Source organism: Panthera leo (genome assembly GCF_018350215.1).
Source record: "Panthera leo isolate Ple1 chromosome Y unlocalized genomic scaffold, P.leo_Ple1_pat1.1 chrY_random_Un_scaffold_80, whole genome shotgun sequence".
Classification (NCBI taxonomy): domain Eukaryota; kingdom Metazoa; phylum Chordata; class Mammalia; order Carnivora; family Felidae; genus Panthera; species Panthera leo.
The window spans coordinates 130,519-156,233 of NW_024962234.1; the positions used below are offsets into that span (position 1 = coordinate 130,519).

Consider the following 25,715-nt stretch of genomic DNA (forward strand, 5'->3'; position numbering starts at 1 on the left):
TGAGGGTTGATGGGGGGTGGGAGGGAGGGCAGGGTGGGTGATGGGTATTGAGGAGGGCACCTTTTGGGATGAGCACTGGGTGTTGTATGGAAACCAATTTGACAGTAAATTTCATATATTAAAAAAAAAAAAAAAAAAAAAAAAAACAGTGATACGCTTGAATTTCTTAGACAATATCCTTGGTCAAAGCGTTGGAATCCAGTTAAAACTCAGATAGGTGTGGGATTGAGAATACCCACTATTGCAATTGGTATTGAGAATACCAACTATTGCAACAACTTTCCACACATATTCGATCTTTCGTCCAGAAAGAGTGGCAGTGAAAAAAGGAAAGAAAGAAAGAAAATGAGGCTGGAGGAGTCGGAGGTGGGTGAACAGCAAGGAAATTCTAGCTTTATTACACAAGCATGGAACCAAATTCCTTTGGAGGGGGTGGGGGTGGAAGTCTGACGACTTCAGACCAATGAGGGAACAAGAGAGCACATGGATCTGCCCCTACAGTCCTGGAGACATCTCAATCTGGGGTTAGGAAGAAAGGGGACCTCCCTTGCGGTCCAGGGGTCTCCTCCCTCCGCAGACCCGGTGCTGGGAGGCAGCAGAGGGCACACCTGCCCCGGAGTCCCAAAAGGCGGCGCCGCATCCCTGGGGCGCTGGCCTGGACCGTCTGGTGCTTCTTCGCCCATAAAGTGCACTAGGGGACGCGGTTCCTGCTGTCCCTGGTTCATCCCTCCAGGCACAACCCGTCCCGGGGCTGAGAGGTCGCGCGGCGGTGGCCTGCATCTCACGCCCAGGCACTGGGAAGCGGCGGAGTCTCACCACGGGTTCCAGGTTCACTCCCAGGACTTGGCGCGCCTGGCGCCGCGCTTCTGCCAGGCTGCTCTCGACCCACACGTCGCCGACTACGCGGATGGTGGGGAAGGTGGTCAACGTCGGGGTGGCCGCCCTCCCACTCTCCTCCAGGGTGCGGCCCCTGGAGCAGGGCCCGGGTGCCGCGGGCTTACGGGGGCTGCTGTCCTCGCGGGACGGTGGCGGCGGGGGCGGCACCTTCCTCTGGCCGACCGCCACCTTGCGGGCTCCGTGGCGCCTCCGCCTGGCAGCTGGCCGGCGCGTCTGGAGGCGGGCCTCGGGGGGCTGGTGCCGGGGGTCCGGGACCAGGGCCAGGAGGGAGGAGTAGCCGTAGACGTCCTTGCTGCGCAGGATGTGGGGGGGAGAACTGGTGCTTGAGGCTGCAGAGGTAGCTCCAGAGCTCCGCGTCTGAGCTCATGAACTCCGTGCTGCCGGGCAGGAATAGCTTGAAAGCGTCGATCAGCGCCTTGGTGCTGTTGGCCAGCGACAGTCGCGACGGTTGCCACCGCATGTACACCACCTTCTCCTCAGGCGCCTCCAGCGCGGCCCCTCCTGCAGCGCTAGAGGCTCCTCCCCCGGCGGCCGGGGCCAAGGCCTCCCTGGGCCAGCGCCGCCTCCTCTTCATGCTGCTCAGGATGTGAGGCCGCTAGGGGCCGCCCGCGCTTGCCAGGTCTCTCGGCCGCCGCAGGGCCCTGATGAATTTCCTACCATGAAGCCAAATCAGGCGGCAGGCTGTGAGAGTTACACCGCAGTTGCTAGGAGACCAGGCGCTTTGTGAGGTCACAATGTCTGCATATCTTATCACGCTGGGCTGCCCAAAGCTGCCTTAGGTTTGGCTGTGTTTAAGATTATGCCCTTGAGAAAGACCTGTACCTAATCTTACCTGAGAAGGCCCATAATTCTTCACGAGTTCAAGAGGGTTGTCTTAGAGGTGAATGCACGGGTGCTTCAGCCTCCATTAATTCCATCTAACATGAAATGACACTTAGCGGTGGACAGTACACACAACTTGCAATCAAACATGACTCTAAGAGGGTTTTAGCTAATCAAATGCCTTGTCATGCAACGCACTGAAAGCCAAATTGAAATAACTACTCTTCCCTTTCAAAGAATACCGATATACTGTGCCTTGCTTAGGGTTCCATACGTGTGTTGGTACAGCTCACAGTTCAGGAAGCTGTTCTTCACAGCAGCAGCAAACAGTTTGCCTAGTTAGTATCCATGCTCACTTTCATGCAGCCTAGGGAAGACCGAGTCATTGTGTGCTTAAGAGCAAAGCGTCAACGAATTCTGTGTGAGTGGCCAGTAGGGCATTCAGTGCCACTAAAACCTATTCACTACCTACCAATTCATGATATTTCAGGTAAGTCATACACAAGGGAGTAAGAGAACGTATGGGACTCCAAGGGTAGAAAACGTGTTACACCGTCCGTGTAAGTGCTTTTGAAAGCAACCAGCATAGTCCATCCATCATCACCACATACACAATTCATTCACAAAATACTACAAAGACCACCTACCATGATCAACTGAAATCCACTTCCCCATGAAAGGATGACTCCAAACTATGTGAATCACTAAGAGTGATAAGTCATGGTAACAATCAGAAGAGAAACTTGCCAAGGTCAACGTGATACATGTGAGAGGCCTCTGTCTTTATTCAGCTCCTTTTCTTAAACACACAAACAAAACTTTCATCTACGCAGCTTAAGCTACTACTACCTCATGCTCATAAAGTGCTGAAAATGGAAAGCTATCCTCATATTCAGTAAGAGCCACCCCTGGATTTCCGTTTTCATTCAATGTAATTTATTTTCAAATTGGTTTCCAAGCAACACCCAGTGTTCATCCCAACAGGTGCCCTCCTCAATGCCCGTCACCCACTTTCCCCTCTCCCCAAACCCACGTCAACCCTCAGTCTGTTATCAGTATTGAAGAGTCTCTTATGGTTTGCCTCCCTCCGTCTCTATAACTTTTTCCCCCCATCACCTTCCCCATGGTCTTCTGCTAAGTTTCTCCGGATCCACACATGGATGAAAACATATGGTATCTGTCTTTCTCTGCCTGCCTTATTTCACGTAGCATAATACCCCCCAGTTCCATCCACGTTGCCACAAATGGCCAGATTTCATTCTTTCTCATGGCCAAGTAGTATTCCATTGTATATACATAAACCACAACTTCTTTATCCACTTGTCAGTTGATGGACAGCTAGGCTCTTTCCATAGTTTGGCTGTTGTTGAAAGTAGTGCTATAAACATTGGGGTACATGTGCCCCTATGTCTCAGCACTCCTGTACCCCTTGGGTAAATTCCTAGCAGTGCTACTGCTGGGTCTTCGGGTAGGTCTATTTTTAATGATTTGAGGAACCTCCACACTGTTTTCCAGAGCGGCTGCACTAGGTTGCATTCCCACCAACAGTGCAAGAGGGTTCCTGTTTCTCCACATCCTCACCAGCATCTATAGTCTTCTAATTTGCTCATTGTAGCCACTCTGACTGGCATAAGGTGGTATCTCAGTGCGGTTTTGATTTGGATTTCCCCAACGAGGAGTGCTGTTGAGCATCTTTTCATGTGTCTCTTGACAATCTGGATGTCTTTTTTAGAACAGTGTCTGTTCAAGTCTTCTGCCCGTTTCTTCACTGGATTATTTGTTTCCTGGGTGTGGAGTTGGTGAGTTCTTTTGATAGGTTTTGGATACTAGCCAATTATCCAGTATGACTTTTGCACACATCTGTTCCATTTCGGTCAGTTGCCTTTTAGTTTTGTTGAGTTTTGTTGATTGTTTCCTTCACTGTGGAGAAGATTTTTATTTCGATTAGGTCCCGATGGTTCATTTTTGCTTTTAGTTCCCTTGCCTCTGGAGATATGTCAACTAAGAACTTGCTGACGCTGAGGCCAAAAACGATTTTTCCTGCTTTCTCCTCAAGGGTTTGATGGTTTCCTGTCTCACATTCACGTCCTTCATCCATTGTGAGTTTATTTTTGTGAGTGGTGTAAGAAAGTGGTCTGGTTTCATTCTTCTGCATGTTGCTGTCCACTTCTCTCAGCACCGTTTGTTAAAGAGACTGTCTTTGGGGTGCCTGGGTGGCTCAGTCCGTTAAGCGTACGACTTCGGCTCAGGTCACGATCTCGCGGTCCGTGAGTTCGAGCCCCGCGTCAGGCTCTGGGCTGATGGCTCAGAGCCTGGACCCTGCTTCTGATTCTGTGTCTCCCTCTCTCTCTGACCCTCCCCTGTTCATGCTCTGTCTCTCTCTGTCTCAAAAAATAAATAAACTTAAAAAAAATAAAAAAAAAGAGACTGTCTTTTTTTCCATTGGATATTCTTTCCTGCTCTGTCAAAGATTAGTTGGCCATATGTATGTGGGTCCAATTCTGGGGCCTCTATTCTATGCCATTAAGTCTATGTATTTGTTTCTGTGCCAATACCATGCTGTCTTGATGGTTATAGCTTTGTGGTAGTGGATAAAGTCTGGCATTGTGGTGCCTCTCACTTTGGTTTTCTTCTTCAGTATTACTTTGGCTATTCAAGGTCTTTTGTGTTTCCATACACATTTTATGATTGCTTGTTCCAGCTTGGAGAAGAATGCCGGTGCAATGTGATTGGGGCTGCATATAATGTGAGGACTGCGTTGGGTCGTATTGACATTTTGCCAATATTTATTCTTCCAATCCACGAGCATGGAATGTTTTTCGCTTTCTGTGTATCTTCTTCAATTTCCTTCACAAGCTTTCTATAGTTTTCAGCATACAGATATTTTACATCTTTGGTTAGGTTTATTCCTAGGTATTTTTTGACTCTTGGAGCATTGTAAATTGGATCCGTTTCTTTATTTCTCTTTCTGTTGCTTCATTATTGGTGTATAAAACACAACCAATTTCTGTACATTGATTTTGTACCCTGCAACATTGCTAAATTCATGTATCAGTGCTAGAGGACTTTTGGTGGAGTCTGTCAGATTTTCCATGTATAGTGTCATGTCATCTGCAAGAAGTGGAAGTTTGACTTCGTTGTTGCAAATGATGACACCTTTAATTTCATTTACTGTCTGATTTCTGATGCTAAGACTTCCAACACTATGTTCAACAACGGGGGTGATATTGGACATCTCTGTCTTGTTCCTGATCTCAGGGGGAATGCTCTCAGTTTTTCCCCATCGAGGATGATATTTACTGTGGGTCTCTCATAAATGGCTTTTATGATGTTTAAAGTAGGTTCCTTCTATCCCAACTTTCTTGAGGGTTTGTATTAAGTAAGGACCTTGTATTTTCTCAAATACTTTTTTCTGCATCTATTGACAGTGTACTCTAGTTCTTATCTATTCTTTTATTAATGTGATGTAGCACAATGATTGATATGTGAATATGGCACTAGCCCTGCAGGCCAGGAATGAATCCCACTTGATCATGTTGAATAATACTTTCTATATGCTATTGAATGTGTTCTGCTAGTATCTTGTTGAGAATTTTTGCACCCCTGTTCATCAGGGATATTGGCCCGTAATTCTCCTTTTTTTCTGTGTCTCTTTCTGGTTTGGGAATCACAGTAATGCTGACTTCATAAAATGAGTCTGGAAGTTTTCCTTTCATTTCCATTTTTTGGAACAGCTTGGGAAGGATAGCTATTATCTCTGCTTTAAATGTCTGCTGGAATTCGCCAGGGAAGCCACCTGGTCCAGGACTCTTATTTATTGGGAGATTTTTGATGACTGATTCAATTTCCTCACTAGTTATGGGTGCGTTCACATTTTCTATTTCTTCCCGTTTGAGTTTTGGAAGTGTGTGGGTATGGAGGCATTTGTCCATTTCTTCCAGGTTGTCCAGTTTGTTGGCATAGAAGATTTTATAGTGTTTCCTGATGATTGCTTGAATTTCTGAGGGATTCGTTGTAATAATTCCATTTTCATTCGTGATTTTACCTATTTGGGTGCCCTCTCTTTTCTTTTTGAGAAGCCAGGCTAGACGTTTATCACTTTTGTGTATTTTCTCAAAAACACAACTCTTGGTTTCATTGACGTGCTCTACTGTTTTCCTTTAGACTCCATATTGTTTATTTCTGCTCTGATCTTTATTATTTCTCTTCTTCTGCTCAGTTTGGGGTGCCTTGCTGTTCTGCTTCTAGTTCCTTTAGGTGTGCTGTTAGATTTTGTATTGGGGATTTTTCTTGTTTCTTGAGATAGGCCTGGATAGCAATGTTTGTTGTTTTTGTTGTTGTTGTTGTTGTTTTTGTTGTTGTTGTTTTGTTTGTTTGTTGTTCCCTGTCAGGACTGCCCTTGCTGCATCCCAAAGGGTTTTGATTTTCATTTGTTTCCTTACATCTTTTAATTTCTTCTCTAATTGTCTGGCTGACCCATTCATTCTTTAGTAGGATGTTTTTTAACCTCCATGCTTTGGGAGGTTTTCCATATTTTTTTTCTGTGGTTAATTTCAAGTTTCATAGAATTGTGTCCTGAAAGTGTGTATGGCATGATCTCAATTCTTTTATATTAATAAGACTGTTTTGTGACCCCAGTATGTGATCAGTCTTGGAGAATGTTTCATGTTCACTTGAGAAGAAAGTATATTCTGTTGCTTTTTAATGCACAGTTCGCAATATATCTATCAAGTCCTTCTGGTCCAATGTATCATTCAGGACCATTGTTTCTTTATTGATTCTCTGTCTAGATGATCTCTCCACAGCTATATTAAAGTCCCCTGCAATTACCACATTCTTATCAATAAGGTTGCGTATGTTTTTAATTAATTGTTTTATATATTTGTGTGTCTCCGAATTTGGTGCATAGACATTTATAATTTTTAGCTCTTCCCAATGGATAGACCCTGAAATTGATATATAAAGCCCTTTGTCATCTCTTGTTACAGTCTTTAGTTTAAACTCTACTTTTTATGATATAAGTTGGCTACTCTAGGTTTCTTTTGACTTCCAGTAGCATGATAGGTAGTTCTCCATCCCCTCACTTCAATCTGAAGGTGTCCTCATGTCTAAAATCAGTCTCTTGTAGAAGCAAATTGATGGGTCTTGCTGTTGTTGTTGTTGTTGTTGTTTGTTTTATCCATTCTGATACGCTATGTTTTTTGGTTGGAGCATTTAGTCCATTGAAATTCAGTGTTATTATGGAAAGATATGGGTTTAGAGTCATTGTGATGTCTGTAGGTTTCATGCTTGCAGTGGTGTCTCTGGTACCTTGTGGTCCTTGCAACATTTCACTCACAGAGTTCCCCTTAGGATTTCTTGTCAGATCGGTTTAGTGGTGATGAATTCCTTCAGTTTTTGCTTGTCTGGGAAGACTTTTATCTCTCCTTCTCTTCTGAATGAAAGGCTTGGTGGAGAAAGGTTTCTTGGCTCCATATTTGTCCTATTCATCCCATTGAAGATTTTCTGCCATTCCTTTCTGGCCTGCCAGGTTTCAGTAGATAGGTCTGCTACTACCCTTAAGAGTCTACCTTTGTCTATAGGGCCCGTTTATCCCTAGCTGCTTTCAGAATTGTCTTTATCCTTGTATTTTGCCAGTTTCATGATGATAGGGCACGCAGAAGATTGATTGATTCAAGTTACATCTGAAGTGACTTCTCTGTGCCTCTTTGATTTCAATGTCTGTTTCCTTCCCCACACTGTGGAAGTTCTCAGCTATGATTTGTTCAAGTACACCTCTGGGCCCTTTCTTTCTCTCTTCTTCTCCAATGCTGAAGATATGGATATTGTTCTCTTTGATTGCATCACTTACTTCTCTAATTCTCCCCTCTAGTGCTGGATCTTTTTTTTTAATCTCTCTTTTTCTCAGCTTTCTCTTTTTTCATAATCTTATCTTCTAATTCACCTAGTCTCCCTCTGTCTCTTCAATCAGCGCTGCAGCCACCTCCATTTTTTTGTGCACCTCAGTTATAGCTTTTGAAAATTCATCTGACTATTGTTTAGTCCCTTGATCTCTGTAACAATAGATTCTATGCTGTCCTAGATTTTTTTTCAAGCCCAGCAATTAGCTTTATAACTATTATTCTAAATTCTTGTTCATTTATATTGCTTAAATCAGTTGTGATCCATCCTTTAGCTGTCGCTACTTCTTGGAATTTCTCCTGAGGAGAATTCTTCCGTTTCATCATTTTCACCTAGCTTTCTGTCCCTTACCTGTTTTCAAAGCCTGTTGTGTTCTCTGCACCTGGAGCACTGCTCTGTTAAATTGGGGTCATGCGGGGCGCCTGGGTGGCTGAGTCAGTTAAGCGTCCGACTTCGGCTCAGGTCATGATCTCACGGTCCGTGAGTTCAAGCCCTGCGTCAGGCTCTGTGCTGACCACTCAGAGCCTGGAGCCTGTTTCAGATTCTGTGTCTCCCTCTCTCTCTGACCCTCCCCCGTTCATGCTCTGTCTCTCTCTGTATCAAAAATAAATAAAAACGTTAAAAAAGTTAAAAAAAATTGGGGTCATGCACTGTCCAGGGTTTTGCCCTTCAGGAGGTGTTATTTCGGGGATTGTTACTTGCTTTCTGTGGTTGTGACTTTGGTTATTTTATTACCCTACTCGTAGTAATGTTTTGGACCCTCCACCACGTGTGCTTTAACTTTTTCCTTGGAATAGCCCTGTAAGGAAAACAAACCAAAGCACAAACAGGAGCAGTCTGTTGCCAATGGGAGGATTTCATTCTCTCTCATTGCCAAAGAGTACCACATTGAATGTATAAAACATATATTCTTTTTTTTTTAAATGTTCATTTATGTTTGAGACAGAGACAAAGTGTGAGCAGGGGAGGAGCAGAGAGAGAGGAAGACACAGAATCCAAAGCAGCCTCCAGGTTCTGAGCTGTCAGCATAGAGCCTGACGTGGGTCTCGAATTCACGAACTGTGAGACCACGACCTGAGCCGAAGTCAGATAGCTAACCAACTGAGCCACCCAGGCGCCCCTAACCATATCTTCTTTTTCCGCTCTTCTGTTGATGGATATTTGGGCCCTTTCTATATTCTGGCTGTTGTTGAAAGTGCCTCTAAAATATTGGGATAAATGTGCCCCTTTGTATTAGCATTCTTGTATCTTCTGAATAAATCCTAGATTTGATTTCTGGGCCATAAGGTAGTTGCATTTTCAATTTTTTGAGGATCCTCCACACTGTTTACCAGAGAGGATGCACCAGTTTGCTTTCCCATCAACAGTGAGAGAAGGTTACTCTTTCTCCATATCCTCACCAGCATCTGTGGTTTCCTGAGTTGCTCATTTTAGCCACACTGACTAGTGTGAGGTGGTATCTCAGTGTGGTTTTGACTTGTATTTTCCTGATGATGAGTGATGTTGAGCATCTTTTCGTGTGTCTGTGGGCCATCTGGATGTCTCCTTTGGAAAAGTGTCTATTAATGTCTTATGCCAATTTTTTCATTGTATTACATTTTCCAGATGTGACTTGGGTAAGTTCTTTATAGATTTTGTATACGAACCCTTTTATTCAATATGTCATTTGCAAATATCTTCACTCATTCCATCGGTTGCCTTTTAATTTTGTTGATTGTTTCCTTTGCAGTGCAGAAGATTTTTATCTTGATCAGGTCCTGATAATTCATTTTTGCTTTTAATTCCTTTATCTTTTGAGACATGCTAAGGAAGAAATTGCTGCAGTTGAGGTCAAAGGTTTTTTTTCCTCTTTTCTCCTCTAGTGTTTTGACGGTTTCCTGTCTCACATTTAAGTCTTTCATCCACTTTGAGTTTATTTTTGTGCATATTGTAAGAAAGTCGTCCAGTTTATTCTTCATCATGTTGCTGTCCAGTTCTCCCACCACCATTCGTAAAGAGACTGTCTTCTATCCATTGGGTTCTCTTTCCAGCTTTGCCAAAGATTAGTTGGCCATACACTTGTGGGTACGCTTCTGGGATCTCTATTCTGTTTCATTGGTTAATGTGTCTGTTTTTGTGCCAATGCCATACTATCTTGATGGTTACAGCTTTGTAGGAGAGGCTAAAGTCTGGGGTGCCTCCCACTTTGGCTTTCTTTTTTCAACATAACTTTGGCTATTCAGGTTCTTTGGTTGTTCTGTGCAAATTTTAGGATTGCTTGCTCCAGTCTGCAGAAGAATGTTGGTACAATTTTGATTGGTATTGCATTAAATGTGTAGATTGCTTTAGGTAGTATTGACATTTTAAGAATATTTATTCTTCCACTCTATAGGCATGGATTGTTTGTTTGCTTGTTTGTTTTTTCTGATTTTGTTGTGTCTTCATCATTTCCCTTCATGCATTTTCTATACTTTTCACCGTACAGATCTTTTACATCTTTGGTTAGGTTTCTTGCTAGGTATTTTATGGTTCTTGTTGAAATTGTAATTGGCATTGATTTCTTGACTTCTCTTTCTGTTGCTTCCTTATTGGTGTATAGAAATGCAACCAGTTTCTTTACACTGATTTTGTATCCTGTGAGTTTGGTCAATTCATGTATCAGATCTAGCAGCGTTTTCATGGAGTCTTTTGGGTTTTCCGCGTTCAGTCTCATGTCATCTTTGAAAGGCCAAAGTTTGACTTTCAGTGATATATGTTCAGTTAAGTGTAGTTAAAAAGAATTTACCCTTTGGGCTCTATGTTAACTTCATAATTGCACAATAAGTGAGAAATAGGCAAGAACTGTGCATGTTATCCCACATTAGTTTTGGTAACTGGAATCTAACGCTTTAAAATCTATTGAATTCCTCATGATATGGATAGAAGTATGAAACATCTAACTTCACCCAGTGCACACGTGTGTATTTGTAAACATATATGCTAAACAGCAAAATTGTAATACTAGTGAGGTGTACCAAATTTTACATGTTCATGGTACAGATAATATTGTTTTACCGTCTTTATGGTAGCAGCCCAAATAAGACATTTGGAATCAAGGAGATAATCCAGAACCTACAGGGTACATGCTTCATGCTCTATTCTGGCTTTCAAATAAATGAACAAATGGAATTAAAAAAATAGATTGCACTGTTAATCATGTTTATTGCAATTGTGCAATAACTTTTCATGGACTCTAGCCATAATAACAGTGCATGTGAATAGGTGTTGGAAATAACACACTTTGTTTGACATGACCAAACTCACTAGAAACATATACTTTCAAAAACTTTTTAATTTTCAATATTCATTTTTTCAGTTATTCTATGAGGCCCAATAACTTATTACTCCACATTTAGAAGAGCAAAGGTAGAAATGGTGAACTTTACATGTGTTACTATTGCTATCACATAATATTATTTGATATTCTAGAATTTTAAACAACTATACAGCTGCACAGCTCATGCTAGGTATTTAAACCTTGACATATTTTAACTTTCTGTTTTTAATTATTTAATAGTTTTTTAGAATTAGCTTTTGCTACAATCTCATAACTACTAACTGGGGTAATGGACGTCCAAGTTTCCAGCTTATCTGTTTTTGTATCAGTAATTAAAATCAATCTCTATGTCATTGCATTTTTAATTAATCATGGCTATGTTTTAGTTCTTTTATCACTGCAATAATAAATTCTCTGTTGTCTTCTATGCCTTTTTTCAAGCCCAGTGATGAATCTTATGACTATAATTCTAAATTCTTGTTGTTATACTGCTTTTATCTATTTTGATCAATTCTTTAATGGTCACTTCTTCCTGGAATTTCATCTGAGGGGAATTCTTCCATTTCATCATTTTGGATAGTTTTCTATCTCTTGTGTGTTTTAATGTTTTTGTTGTTGTTGTTGTTGTTTTGTTTTGTTTTATGTGCTCTGCACCTGAGAGCACTGCTACATTAAAGTGGGCTCATCCCCTCTCCATGGCCTGGCCCTTCTGGAAGTGTGTTTTGGAAAGTGTTACTTGCTTTGTGTTGCTATGACTTTTGTTGTTTGATTTCTCATCTCAGAGTGATTTTTGAAAATCCCACGAGGTGTGCTTTGATTTGTTCCTTGAAGTACCGAATGAAGTAATTGGAGGTTTGCACTATCTTGACAGGGGTTAAAACACCTTAAGTTGCCATGGATAGAGGTTCTTGCCCTTCCCAACAATGGGGGTTACTCCTGGTAGTGAGATCCTGGAGATGTGATGGCGCCCAAGCCCTGGCTCCACACAGACGGCTCCTCCAAAAGGCTCTGGGCAGCTGCGCTTATGAAAGCCGCTCATTTTCTGATTTCCCAGAGGTTACCTTGGGCAAAATTGTGGATTTTTTAAATTACCTGGCCCCATCAATTTCTTCTACCAGCCAGGTTTTAGATTGTAGGCAAATTATATCTCAGAGTTTGCTTTTCCAACTTGTAAAGGGGAAGTATAACGCCTATGTTCAGTATAGTTGTGAGATTATAGGTAATGCCTGTAAAATGTGTGGAAAAAATCCTGGCACATTACACTCAATAAACACTGCATTTTGTTTTGATTTCCTCATAGTTGTCACTACATCCATACAAACTGTATCTCCAGGGTGGGGTCTTTTGTAGGTTAAAATGTAAGCCACACCATAGAAGCTATCAACAAGGCAAACTGTTTTTCCTATGCTTGAGGAGGTGACCCTTCCCTTTTTTGTATATGAATACTAAATTTGGTGGTAGAGATTATTGAAGACTTGAATGTATATTGCAGTCCAGCACACCGGGAGATAGTTAAAAATCCCCTATTTCAGGCACTGTGGATATACATATTGAACACCTTAGGTGTCAGGTGCTATTAGGTTCAAGTACACAGTGATAATCAAACATGCACGCTCCATATATTCAGGATGTTTCAAACCTTAGCTACAAAAGGTACATGTGTAATTACAACTTGTGGCAAATGCTGTTAAATAAAAGACTAAATGTTATGAGAAGGAATGGCACAGGGGACAAAATGTCGATTAGAGGATTGGCCAACAAAAGTTTCTTGGGGACAAAAGTCCTTTATTCAAACTTGGACCCGTAGCAAGAACTGGTAAGGAAACTAGCGAACACAAAATTCATTCTAAGTGGCACCTACATGGGTCTAATTTGAGAAACCAGGAGAAGAGACGGTCCCAATCACCTAATGAAAGGAGAATGAGGAAAGATGGCATTAGAGGGGTGACAAGGCAGGACTGCCAACGTCTGGTGGTCACGTTACAGATTCTATGTGTCATTTTGAGTACAGTGAAGATTAGGGGATTGTTTTAAGCAGACAAAAGAACTGCTCAGATTCAGGATTTTTGGATTGCATTCCAGATGCAGTGAAAAGAATGAATTGGGATTTTGGTGGGAAGGGAAAGGCAGCATGGAGCTAAGAAAGAAAACGGAGAGCAGGCAGAAGGTGTTGAGAAACTAGCTGGCTTGGCATACGTTGGAGGTGGAGTTGAGAGCCCCTGCTGCTGAATGGATCACAGGAAAGACGTTGAGGAGGGGAGGACTGACAATGAGTCTCTTTCCCTCTTAAGCAACTGAAGATAATGCCCCATTAACAGAGAAACGCAACAGGGGTCTTAAGTTGGTCATGGATTTCAATTGCTTATTGATTGGGTATTAATTCACATACTTACAGAAGTTTGCTTAGAATTTTAACTTTTCGTTGTTTTGTTTCTACCGAATTGCTTCGTTATTACCATCTTGAGGTTCTAACTCCAATCCTTAGCTGTCAACAAGACCTTCTTACATAAGAGTATGGAATTGATGGGTTATGTAGGTACATCATCTTCTACCCAGTCTTTGTCATCGTCACATATATTTAATGACCACTGTTATAGAAGAACCTCAAGCTCCAACAGGGTTGTTCTCATTGTTCTCAGAATGCCTGCCCCTCCTTTTTTCCTGCACATTTGCTTTTGTCTTCTTTGTCCTCCTCCTTTCTGCCTGCCAACTAGAAATTTTGTCATCCTTTAAGTTCTTTGTGCTATGCCTCTGAGACACCTTTACTGATCAGCTCAGTTCAGTGGACTTCTCCTGACACATTAAACTTGACCTTGAAGTCTTAGTGTGCTTTGTATGGTGTTGGATTTTTTCTACCCTCAAATATCATAAGTTTCTTGAAGGCAAGGATGAGGTCTTCCATGCTTCCAGAAACTTTTATAAACACTCAAACATGGTCAAAGTTTAGAAATCATTCTTGGTGAAGTGGATGAGTCAATGTCAAATGAGGTGGGAGGGGAGTCGGTTGAAGGAATATTCGGATTCAGGCGCAAACTTGAAACATTTACACCACAAACTAAAGGCAATTACCTAACTTCACAAAAATAATATTAAGTTTCTTCACATATCTTCACGTTTCACGAAAGAGTTATATCATGGCCTCTGTTTTCTCCTACCTCTCAATGCATATTAGAGACTGAACTTGAAGGACGTGTTTTCAGTTTTGTGGTACTTCAATGTTAACTTTTGCTGTACTTTCTAGAGTCACATTGTTCGTTTTTGGTTTTCATTCTCTGAAATATATTCACCAAGACAGATTCTGGGCATGAATCCAAAAAGCAGCTTCAAACAACTAGAAAATTAAACAGCGCCAATCAAATTTTCAGTTGTAACAGTTACTATTAAGCAGATCTCATTTAATTCTGTCTTTATCTGGACCATGGAAAATCAACTCTTGCCTTTTCCAGTCTCAGTATTTATGGAGCTGGGATACCAAACTAGGGTATGTCTAGATATTTGATACCCTACTCCCCCACTCAAGTGTGCCGTATCATGGAACACGTATTTTTAAAACATGTCTGAAGTATTTTTCTTTGAGAATTTGGGGAATTTTCAACATAATATGGAAGCCATGCAGAGTATCTTAAAGCCTCTATAGGTATTCTTTTTGTGTAGGAGCTTTAAGAAAAAAAAAAGAAGAAGTAAAGCGATGTCAGTATGGCCACAAAATAATTTTTACATTGCATTTTATTGTCCAGAAAGAGGAACCCATTGAGAATTCCTTAAACTGGATTCATCTCCTCTTTTTATCTGGGGATTTCAACATCTACCCTAGTGGTTCTTAACCCAAGCTCAAATTAGAATGATCTGTGGATCTGACATCCAGGCATCAGGGTGATTCTGATGTACAGCCAGGGTTTAAGGCTAAGGCAGCTAACTAAACATTAACGTGCTGCAGTAGATACGCTTCATGCTGAGCACAGTAAAAGGGAAATGTTCATAGCAGCCTTCCATATAATAAGTACAGTATGGAAACATACATTCCACATGTGAATCAACAGTAGAATGGATAAGCAAATTGTTAAATAATCATATAAGAGAATACAATATGGAAGTACCAATAACTGAGTTACAGCTATGCAAAACAACATAGATGAGCCTTATAATGTTGAATGGAAGAAGCCAGATCTAAAGAAATGCATATTATTCCATTATATTTTTAAAAAATTCAAACATGGACTAATTTAATCTCTGTTGCTCAAAGTCAGGATATTGATTACATTGGGGAAGGGAAATGGGGCAGGAATGGGGAGTGATCACAGGGAGAGAATTTATGGTGCGCGTAATGTTCTCCTTTTGGAGTTTCATGGAAGTTAGAGGCCTAAGGTTATACAATATAAAATTATGTATTTCCTTTACATTTTCAGTATGTCCTTAAACCTATATGCTAAACTAATTGAAGTTCATCTGTATTAAAAACAATAGAATCCTTTGAAACGAGCTCTTTTACCAAAAAAATAAATAAACAAATAACAAAAGTTGACAGTGGGATGGATCATTATGGGTCTTGATTTGCTACTAGTTCTTGTTTTGTTTGTTGGTTGGTTGGTTTTTTTGTTTGCTTGTTTGCTTGTTTGTTCGTGTTTAATACGATGCAGTCCTGGAGCAGACCCACTTAAGATGATATTTTGGAAGTTAATATATTAATTAGAGTAAGTGGGTTGATGAATCTGTTCACTAAAGTCTTTCCTAAAGCCAATAGCCTATGGTGTAAAGCCAATTATATGATTTTCAAACAAATGTAATTTCTTATACACTCACAGTTTTTACGGACTCCTGTGTGGCTCAATTGGTCAAGCATCTGACTTCAGGTCAGGTCATGATCTCATAGTCTGTTAGTTTGAGCCCGGAATCTGATTTGGATTTTGGATTTTCTTTCTCTCTCCCTCTCTCTCCCTCTCTCTCTCTGGCCCGGTTTTTACTCTTTCTCTCTCTCTTAAAAATAGATCAACATTTAAAAAATTAAAACAATAAAAAATAAAAAAAATAATGTTGATTTTGAGACAGAGAGAGTACAAACAGAGAAGGGGCAAACAGAGAGGACAGATGATCCAAAGTGAGTTTTATGCTGATAGCACTGAGTCTGGTGTGGTGCTTGTATTCACAAATTGTGAGATCATGACCTGAGCAGAGGTTGGACACTCAGCTGACTCAGCTACCCAGGTATCCCTAGACTCCCATTGTAATCTAGACCTTAGCAACGTTAACACTGGACTATTTGAAATTATCCTTGATATGTTGAATGTACCTAATAAATTTATGAATTGAAACCCTTTATTTATTTAAATGACACTAGACTGAATCATTTATTTGAAACGTTATTTTATGATTATGGTAGTCTTAAAGTTTATTGCAGAAAATTTAGAAAATTTAAAAAAAAAGAAAGAAAAATGGTCATAAGTCAAACACCTGGAGATAAGCATATCTAAACACCTTTTTTTTAATGTTTATGTATTTTTGGCAGAGAGAGAGAATGAGAGAGAGATGAGCAAGAGTGAGGGATGGGAGGAGAGAGAGAGATAGAATCATAAGCAGGCTCCACGCTGTCAGTGCAGAGCCTAATATGCAGCTTGGTCCCACACACTGTGGAATCATAACTGAGCTGGAATCTAGAGCTAGATGCTTAACCGACTGAGCCATTCAGGTGCCCCTGGAGGTAAGCACCTCTAACACTGTGGTATAATCGCCAGGGAAGAGGTATATGTACATGCATTAACCAAAATTAGCTATGTAGCTGTGAATCCCATTTCTGGTCATCTAGTGATACAAGCATTTCGCTAGGTCATAAATGTTCTGCAGGGCTATGAATTTTAAAGGCCACATAGCATGCCATAACCTATTTAAACACTGCTATTGATCATTTAGCGTGTTCCATTTTCTTGCTTCAATTAGTTGCTACAAGTAGAATTAGCTTTTCATGGTCTAGACACGGTTTAGTAAATGTCAATTAAAAAATAAAAAGATCTGCAGCCGGTAATGTGAGGCAGAGGAACAGGTATGACCAGATTTGGCTTCACCTTGTCTATTGCTGGCAGTCTTTACATCCTTCTCTCCCTCATCCTCTTTTTCTCCTCCTTGACCCACAACCTCCACCTCTTTATTCCTCCTTCTTCTCATCCTCGTTTCTCTGTCTATACTGGCCTCCTTGCTTCCCATCAGTACACACGTTCACACTCCTGCCTTGGGGAATTCATGGGTCCTTCTGCCTAGATCACCTTCCTGTCAGCAGGTAGTTCTCTCATTTCCTTGAAGTATTTATTCAACTGACACCTTTTTCAGCAGGACCTTCTGTGTCTCGTATTTCACCCTGTCTAGTATTTCACACCCCCTCCCCCAATTCTTATATCCTCTCCAAGATGTATTTCCTTTTTTCCCCATTCATTATTCTCTACCATAGCTTCTATTTCCATTATCTTTGTCAATCTCCCCCACTGGACTATTAAACACCAAGATCACAGTGATCCTTGCTCCTTTTGTTCACTAGTGGATCCTCAGAGTGTAGACTGTGTTGTCTCATTCTAAATGCTCCAAAGTATTTATTGAATGATTCAATGAATCAACATCACTCCTTTCTTATGAATGTTTTATAATTTTGTACTTTACACTTACATCTATGATCCATTTGAGTGAATTTTTGTATAAGTTATGAATTTACGTCAAGGCTTCATTTAGTTAATCAATGAACCAATTAATTAAACAACTAATTACTTAGTTCATTGATTACTATTGCATACTAACACTTAATTGTTCCAGTAACACTTGATGAAAGACTATATCCCTTTTTCTGTTAGGTTGGCTATATGTCATTATCAGAAGTTGGGTGAGGATGCCTGTGTATGGGGTCAGTTTCTGGATTCTCTGTTCTCTCTTGACCTGTGTCTCCATCTTTCTTCACTATCACACTGCCTTGATTACGGGAGGTTTATATTAAGTCTTAAAATTGTGAAACATGAGTTCTCCAACTTGGTTATTTTTCAGAGCTGTTTGGCTGTTCTAGTTCCTTTGTCTTTTCATACACATTTTAGAATCAGCTTGCTGATATCCACAAAACAATCCTGGGATTTCGACTGGGATTATGTTGAATCTCTAGATCAAGTTGATAATTGACATCTTACTAGCGAGGCTTCCATGGATAGATATGGCATATGTCTCCATTTATTTATATCTTCCCTGATTGATCCAATCAGCCTTCTGTGGCTTTTAGCATACAGATCCTGTGCATGGCTGTTAGATTTAAATGTAAGTATTTCAATGTTTGGTGTGATATTAAATGGTTCTTTAAAAGCATTTCATATTCTAATTGTTCATTGCTTATGTATAAAAATAAAACTGAGTTGGATATATTGAGCGTGTATTCTGGGGCTTATTTAATTATCTTTGAGTTCTAGAAACCTGATGTATACCTCTTAGAATTTGTTTCATGTTGATAACCCCATGATTTAAGAGTCGCGGCAGTTTTCAGGACACCTTGATGGCTCCATCAGTTGACTACCAGACTGCTGGGTTCAGCAGCTCAGGTCATGGTCCCATGGTCAGGGGATTGAGCCCCGTGTGGGGCTCTGTGCTAAGCATGGAGCCTGCTTAAACTTCTCTCTCTGTCTTTCTCTCTGTCTCTTTCTCTCCCCGTCTCTGCTCATTCTCTCTTTCCAAAATACAAATTGAAAAATAAATAAATAAAAGAATCGAGATAGTTTTTATTTTTACTTTTTCCAATCTGAAGGCCTTTTCTATGCCTTTTTCTGTACGTGCCACGCTTGTAACCAGGGGAGGTACTGGTGTTTATGTCGATTTGTACACAGAACTGGCAGATTCCTTGCTTGTATTGTCTCCTTCCTTGGATTTCTCCCACACTTTCTCCAATCAAAATAGGATTCAGAGGGACCCTATTCTAGTTTCGGTTCAAGATGGCTGTGTAGGAAGGCCTTGAACTCAACTCCTCCAAAGTGAAAGAAGATTTCAACTACCTCCATATTGACCTTAAACTTTCCAACTGATTAACTTTTTCTTTCCAGCTTCTCTCCTTCTTTATGATTCTTTATTTTTGAGACAGAGGGAGACAGAGTGCAAGTGGGGGATGGGCAGGGATAGCAGGGGACATAGAATCTGAAACAGGCTCCAGGCTCTGAGCTGTCAGGACAGAGCCCAATGCGGGGCATGAACCCATGAACCATGAGATCATGACCTGAACTGAAGTAGGATGCTTAATCAGCCGAGCCACCCAGGCACCCCCTCCCCACCCTCAGCTTATCTCTTAATTCAGGATCCTGAAAGCAAAGTATCACCTGATGGGAACTGAATCTACCGCTCTAGCAATAAGGACTGCCTGAGCCAATAAGACTCCACCCTCAAGCCCAAGACAATGACCAAACTGACCTTAGTGACCACCTGTGTATACCTACCTCTTTTTGTCCCACATTTTCCTTTCATAAACCTGGAAGTATTTTCAGCACGTTAGAGGGAGTCTTTGATGTGAGTCTGCTGCATTTCTGGTGTCGGCCTCTGAATAAATTTCCCATTTGTTTCACCTCCACTAGTTCCTTTGAATTGCGATCTTGTCAGTAATGGGTAGCCAAACCTCACCTTTTTTGGGTCCCCTGGAGCTAGGTGCTCTTGTGCCTGAACTCCCTGACTACATTTCTGGTGAACGAGCCAGAAGGTGTACTTCCAATTTGTCCAGCTCCCTGGGGATTGCATACAACAATTGATATAACAATTGATATAACAATTCCTCCTGAGGAGCTGAGGACTGACTGCACAGATTGTGCCTAACAAAACATAGAAAATTGAAAGACAACAGCAAGACAGAGAGACAGTAACAAAGGAAACACTCACCCCTAACGTTGCCAAGAGCAGTTGGGGAAGGACCAGGAACAGACTCCTCTGTCTTTGGGCAGAAAAAACAAAGAAAGAAAAAAACAAAACACAACCCTGCAGTTTGAAAAGAGCACCTGTCATATAAAAGAGAGCATTAGAACTCTGTCAACGACAGAGGAGCCACAGGAGTTCTCTCTGGGTCATAGAGACGGGAGAATGGCAGGGTTACATTTTACATCCACATTTTTTAATGTTTACTTATTTTTGAGAAGCAGAGAATACAAGCAGAGCAGGGGCAGAAAAAGGGGGACAGAAGACTCGGGAAAGGCTCTATACTGACAGCATCAAGCCCAATGTGGTTCTCAAATTCATGAACTGTGAAATCATGACCTGAGCTGAAGTCAGATACTCCATCCACTGAGCCACCCAGCTGCCCCACATTCTCCATCCACCTTAAAAGCATAGACCACAGCAGGGTCCAGTTGCTGTAGCTGGCCTGCTGCCTCAGTAAGTTCCAGGCACACAATACACACCAGCCCCAATTGCACTGGACACACACACACCCATGACATGCTTTCCCCCCTTAAACAATGCACTTTAAAGAGGAACTAGCATATAAAAAGAGCCATTCCTGGACTGTAACCCACCTCAGCTCCCACGGCCCCTTCAGGGCACCCTCTCAGTGAAAAGTCCTGGTACACCCTAGTTTATATCCACTTCAGCTTCAACTATATTGGCAAAGTATCCTCTGCATGTACAGCCCCAGGTGCCTTCAGCTTGTACCCACTTTAGCTTCACCTATCTTGCCCAGGAACCGTCTGCATAGAGAGATCAAGGACAACCTGACCCCCAGACTGCTTATGTTCTAGCCACCCTGTACAGGGCACCTATACACAGCACCCCAGCATGCCTCAACGTGCAATCATTTCAGCTTCAGCTGTCCTGCCAGGGTACCCTCAACACACAGAATCCTGGGACACCCCAGTCTGCGTTCACTTCAACTTTAACTATCCTGACAGGGCGCCTGCTATGTAGAAAGTCCCAGGATCCCCAGTCCATGCAAGCCACGGCTTCAGCCAGCCAGCCAATGTCACCAGCTAGCACACAGAGTCTACCCAGGGGGACAATCATATATAAGACAATTCCTTCAAGTGTAGGAGAAGTAGCTGCTCTGCCTCATCTATAGAAACAAATGCAGAAAGGTAAGCAAAATGGAGAGATAGGGAAATATGCTCCAAAAGAAAGAACAATAAAAAACCCAGAAAAGAGCTGAAACAGAGGTAAGCATTGTGCCTCATTTAAATCAAGAATATAAATTAATGATGGTCAAGATGCTCGCCGGGCTGCAGAGAAAAGGCAAGAACTAAGTGAGACCCTTAATTAAGAGATAGCAAACACACACAAAATCAGAGTTCAAGAATATAATAGCTGGAAAAAAAAAACACTAGAGGGAATCAAGAGTAGAAGACGGCATGCGGAAGGACATATCAGTGATATGGAAAACAGATTAAGGGAAAGCACCCAAAACAAACAGCAGAAAGATTTTTTTTTTAATGAGGATAGGTTAAGGGATACTTTGGAAATATCAAGTGAGCAAAAATCCACATAATAGGGATTCCACAAGAAGGAAAAGGGGTACCAAAATTATTTGAAGAAAAGATAACTGAAGACTTTCCAAAACTAGAGAAGAAAACAGACATCTAGGACAAGAAGCACCGAGTTCCAAACATGATGAAACCAAGGAGCCCCACACTATGACACATCAGAATTAAAACGTCAAAGTTTAAAGATTAATAAAGAATTTCAAAAGTTGTAAGAGAGAAGCAAAAGTTACCTATGATTTGAAAAACAAATCACAACAAACAAACACCTAAAGGTGTCAGCTGATATTTCAGCAGAAAGTTGGCATGCTGGGAAAGAGTGACATGATATCTTCAAAGGCCTGAAAGGATAATCCCACGACCAAGAAAACTTTACCTGGAAAGATTATCATTAAGATTTGAAAAAAAAAAGAGATAAAGAGTTTCTCAGACAGAAGATAAAGAAGTTTATCACCACTAATCAGCAATGCAAGAAATGTTAACGGGGGGAAATCATAATTAGATATTACAGAATTATGAATAAAAAGATGTAAAATATGACAACATACACATAAAATTTGGAGGAGGGACTTAAAAAAGTTACTCTTTGTATTTTATTTTACTAAAATAATATGTTTTATTTCATGTTTGAGAGAGAGAGACAGAGTGTTAACAGGGAGGGACAGAGAGAGGGGGAGGCACAGAATCTGAAGCAGGCTCCCGGCTCTGAGCTGTCAGCACAGAGTCCAACGTGCAGTTCAAACTCACGTATTGTGAGACCATGACCTGAGCTCGAAATCGCACACTTAACTCACTGAGCCACCCACTTACCCCAAAGGTTAGTCTTTTTAAATTTCTCGAATGTGTTTATATTTAAGTGACCACCAAATTAACATAGACTGCTGTTTCCTTGGGATGTTATATGTAAGCCTTGTGATAACAAACTCAAAACACAAAATACATGAAAAATAAAGAAAAAGAAAGCCAAGTAAAGCACAACACAAATCCATCTATGAGAAAGAAAGAGAGTACGGAAAAAAAGAAACAGAGACCTACAAAAGCAACCGGAAAACAGAGAACAAAATTACAATTAGTACATAACGGTCAACAATTACTTTAAATATAAATGGCTGAAGTGCTGCAGTCCAAATACGTAGGGTAACAGGATGGACAAAAAACAACACTCATCCATATGCTGCCTAGCACGGACTCACTTCAGACCTAGACACATACAGACTGAAAGTGAAGGGATGGAGATACATTTCCCGTGCAAATGAAAGCAAACAACAACAAGGACAACAAAAACAACATCAAACAACAACACCTCAGAACCAGGTAGCAACACCTATATCAAACCAAATAGACTTTAAAATCCTCAATAAAATATTAGCAAACTCCTCTCAACAACACACTAAAATGATTAAGTGGCTTTTATTCCAGGGAAACAAAGATGGCTCATCCAATCAATCAACATAATATCCCACCTCAACAAAATGCAGGGTAAAAATCATATGATTATACCAATAAATGCAGAAAAAGCATATGACAAAATTTAACATGTATTCATGGTAAAAGTTCTCAACAAAGTCAGAGGGGCGGACATGCCTCAACACATAAAAATATTATTTTATATATTGTTTATATTAAGTTCACACCTAACATCTCAATGGTGAAAAACTGAGAGCTTTCCCTCTAAGATCAAGAACAAGATAAATATGTTTACTTTTGCCACTCTTGTCTAATATAACACTAGAAGTCCTAGCCACAGGAATCAGATAAGAAAAAAGAAATTAAAATCATCTACCTTTGTAAAGAAGCTGAACTGTCACTATCTACAGATGACATGAAAATATGCATAGAAAACCCTAAAACTTTCCCCCCAAAACTACTAGAAATAATAAACGAATTCAGTAAAGTTGCAGATATGGATTTGATCACAGAAATTGGTAGGGTTTCTATATAATAATAATGAAGTCAGAGAAAGAGAAATTAAGAAAACAACACTGTTCCTAATTGCACCAAAAAAAGACAGAGTAAAATAGCTAGGACTAAACTTATCCAAAGAAGTGAAAGACCTGTAGTGTGAAAACCATAAGTCAATGATGAAATTGAAGATGACACAAACAAATGGAAAGCTATCCCATGATCATGGATTGGAAGAATCAATATCATTAAAATGTCCATATTACTCATAACTATCTACAGTTTCAAGGCAATCCCTATCCAGATACCAAAGGCACTTTTCACAGAACTGAAACAACTAATATTAAAATATGTATGGGACCGCAAAAGACCCTGAAGAATGAAAATAATCTTGAGAGACAAAACCATACCTGGAGGTATCAAAATCCCAGATTTCAAGATGTAGTACAAAGCTTCAAGTAAAGCAATTAGTATGGGAAGTGGCACAAACACAGACACATAGATCGATGGGACAGAATAGAAAGCCAGGAAATAAACCCATGCTTATGTGGTAAATTAACCTATAACAGAGGAGGCAAGAATAAACAATGGGGGAAAGACAGTCTCTTCAACAAATGGTATTGGGAAACCAGGAGATCTACATGCAGGTAGCTAGGACCTAACCCTAACGCTGGCCTGGGCTCTGGCCCTAAAGGGACCTAGCATGGACGTCTGAAAGAAATAACGGATTGGGGCCAATTACCATTGGGGAAGATCCTGTGTGGAAGTCACACTCTCTCCATGACATTTCCATGGCCGTGATGGAGATGGAGGAGGAGATCCTGAGACAGTTTCAGTCTGGCCCACCCATATGTTTGGCTCCGCTCTTCCAATGCTACCCCTGACCCATAACCGCACATGGGCCCTCATTTCAGTCCTGCAGGAAAATCACATCACTGTGGGTTGTTGGAGCAAAGGCACTTCCGGAGAACCAACCCTAACCCTACCCACTGCTCTGCCTCTAAGCGGGATCACCTTCTAAGGCTGAGAAAAGAAGCGGTGGGGCATGGATTCCTCCTTTTTCTACCCTGTGTTCTCTTCAGGACCTCAGGACATTGAATGCTGCCCACACTCACTGGCAACGATAGTCTGCTTTACTGAGTCCACCAAATCAAATGCTAATCTCACCCAGAAACACTCTACAAATATCCCGAGAAAAAATGTTTAGTCTGGGGCACCCCATGGCCAACTCAAGTAGACACGTAATAATAACCATCACAGGGTCATTCTCGTTTTGCTTCCCTTCCCTCATTCACCTCCTATTGCTAACTTTCAAGTTCTGAAGTCGTTGCTTTTTATATTCTGACCAGTGTATAGCGTTAAGAGAAATTTGAGGAAAGTTGTCTTGTGCAGGGACTGGTGTTTCAGTTAATATGAAAATGTTTCCGGTCAGGTAAGGGAAAAAGATCTTAGCTAGGGCACCAACATACTCCATGGTACTTTATCAGGGTTGGCCCTCAGCTTTCCAAACCCTTAACATGCTAATGGGAAGGCAGTGTAACATGGGTGAGAGCATGCATGTTGGCATAGGAGCAGAGCTGGTGCCCATCGCAGCCACACCACTTGTGTTTGTGTTATCTTGGACCAATTACTTAACATATCTGAAACTCAGCTGCCTAATTTATAAAATGGAAATTATAACAAAGCGTCAAAAAGTTTAAATGACAGTATTGGCAAGGTGCTTAATCCAACACCTGACAACACGGAACAAGTGCTCCACTGATGATAGCCATGATTATCCTCATTTGAACAGCTAAGACAGGCTAATATTCTGTGTGGGGTCAGATACCTACAGGTGGATCTCAGGTCTTCTGACACTGATTCTTTAATTTGGAGGGAGCCCAGGGCCAGGATGGCTGAATGAGTACAAGGAGGTAGACCAGTAAGCCAGTCCTCTATCCACCTCTTATTTGATAGTCCAGTTGTATATTCATCTCTTTCCTTCCACTAAAAGAAATGCAAATCCCTCCCTCTAGAAGAAATAATACACAGACGCTTGCATGTAATATTAAGTGTTAGGCTCTGTAAAACTGGCACATGCATCATCTCATTTAATCTCGCAATGGCCCTTCATATGGGAGTCCTTATTCCAATTTCCAGGTGAGGAAATTGAGACCTAGGAAAGTCAAGTGCCTTCCGCATAACTTGTTTATGACTGTGTTAGACAACAACCCTAGACTCCTACTCCATGTCCAGTGTGTTTTCTTCTGTGCCACAGTTTGTTCTCTTCCAAGGTGAACACTGCTAAAGAATCATTTGAACAAAGCAGTAAAAAAAAAAAAAAATCATTTAAGACGTCTAGTTTTCACCCAAGCACTGCTTTCTGGGTGACTTTGGTGTGTTTTCTCTCTGAGAAACAAAGGTGAGAAATTCCAAACTTCGGCCTTTGTTACGGAGTTATGAAG

General features: G+C 41.0%; 1 protein-coding gene across 1 annotated transcript; it reads right to left on the bottom strand.

The window, feature by feature from the left end:
- Positions 1–366: 366 nt before the first annotated feature.
- Positions 367–1,602, bottom strand: LOC122212842 (coiled-coil domain-containing protein 71L-like). The gene is given in 2 exon segments (XM_042926817.1): positions 367–1,206; positions 1,208–1,602. Coding segments are annotated over 2 exon segments (945 nt in total). The 5' UTR covers positions 1,472–1,602; the 3' UTR covers positions 367–525.
- Between the last annotated feature and the right edge of the window lie 24,113 nt (positions 1,603–25,715).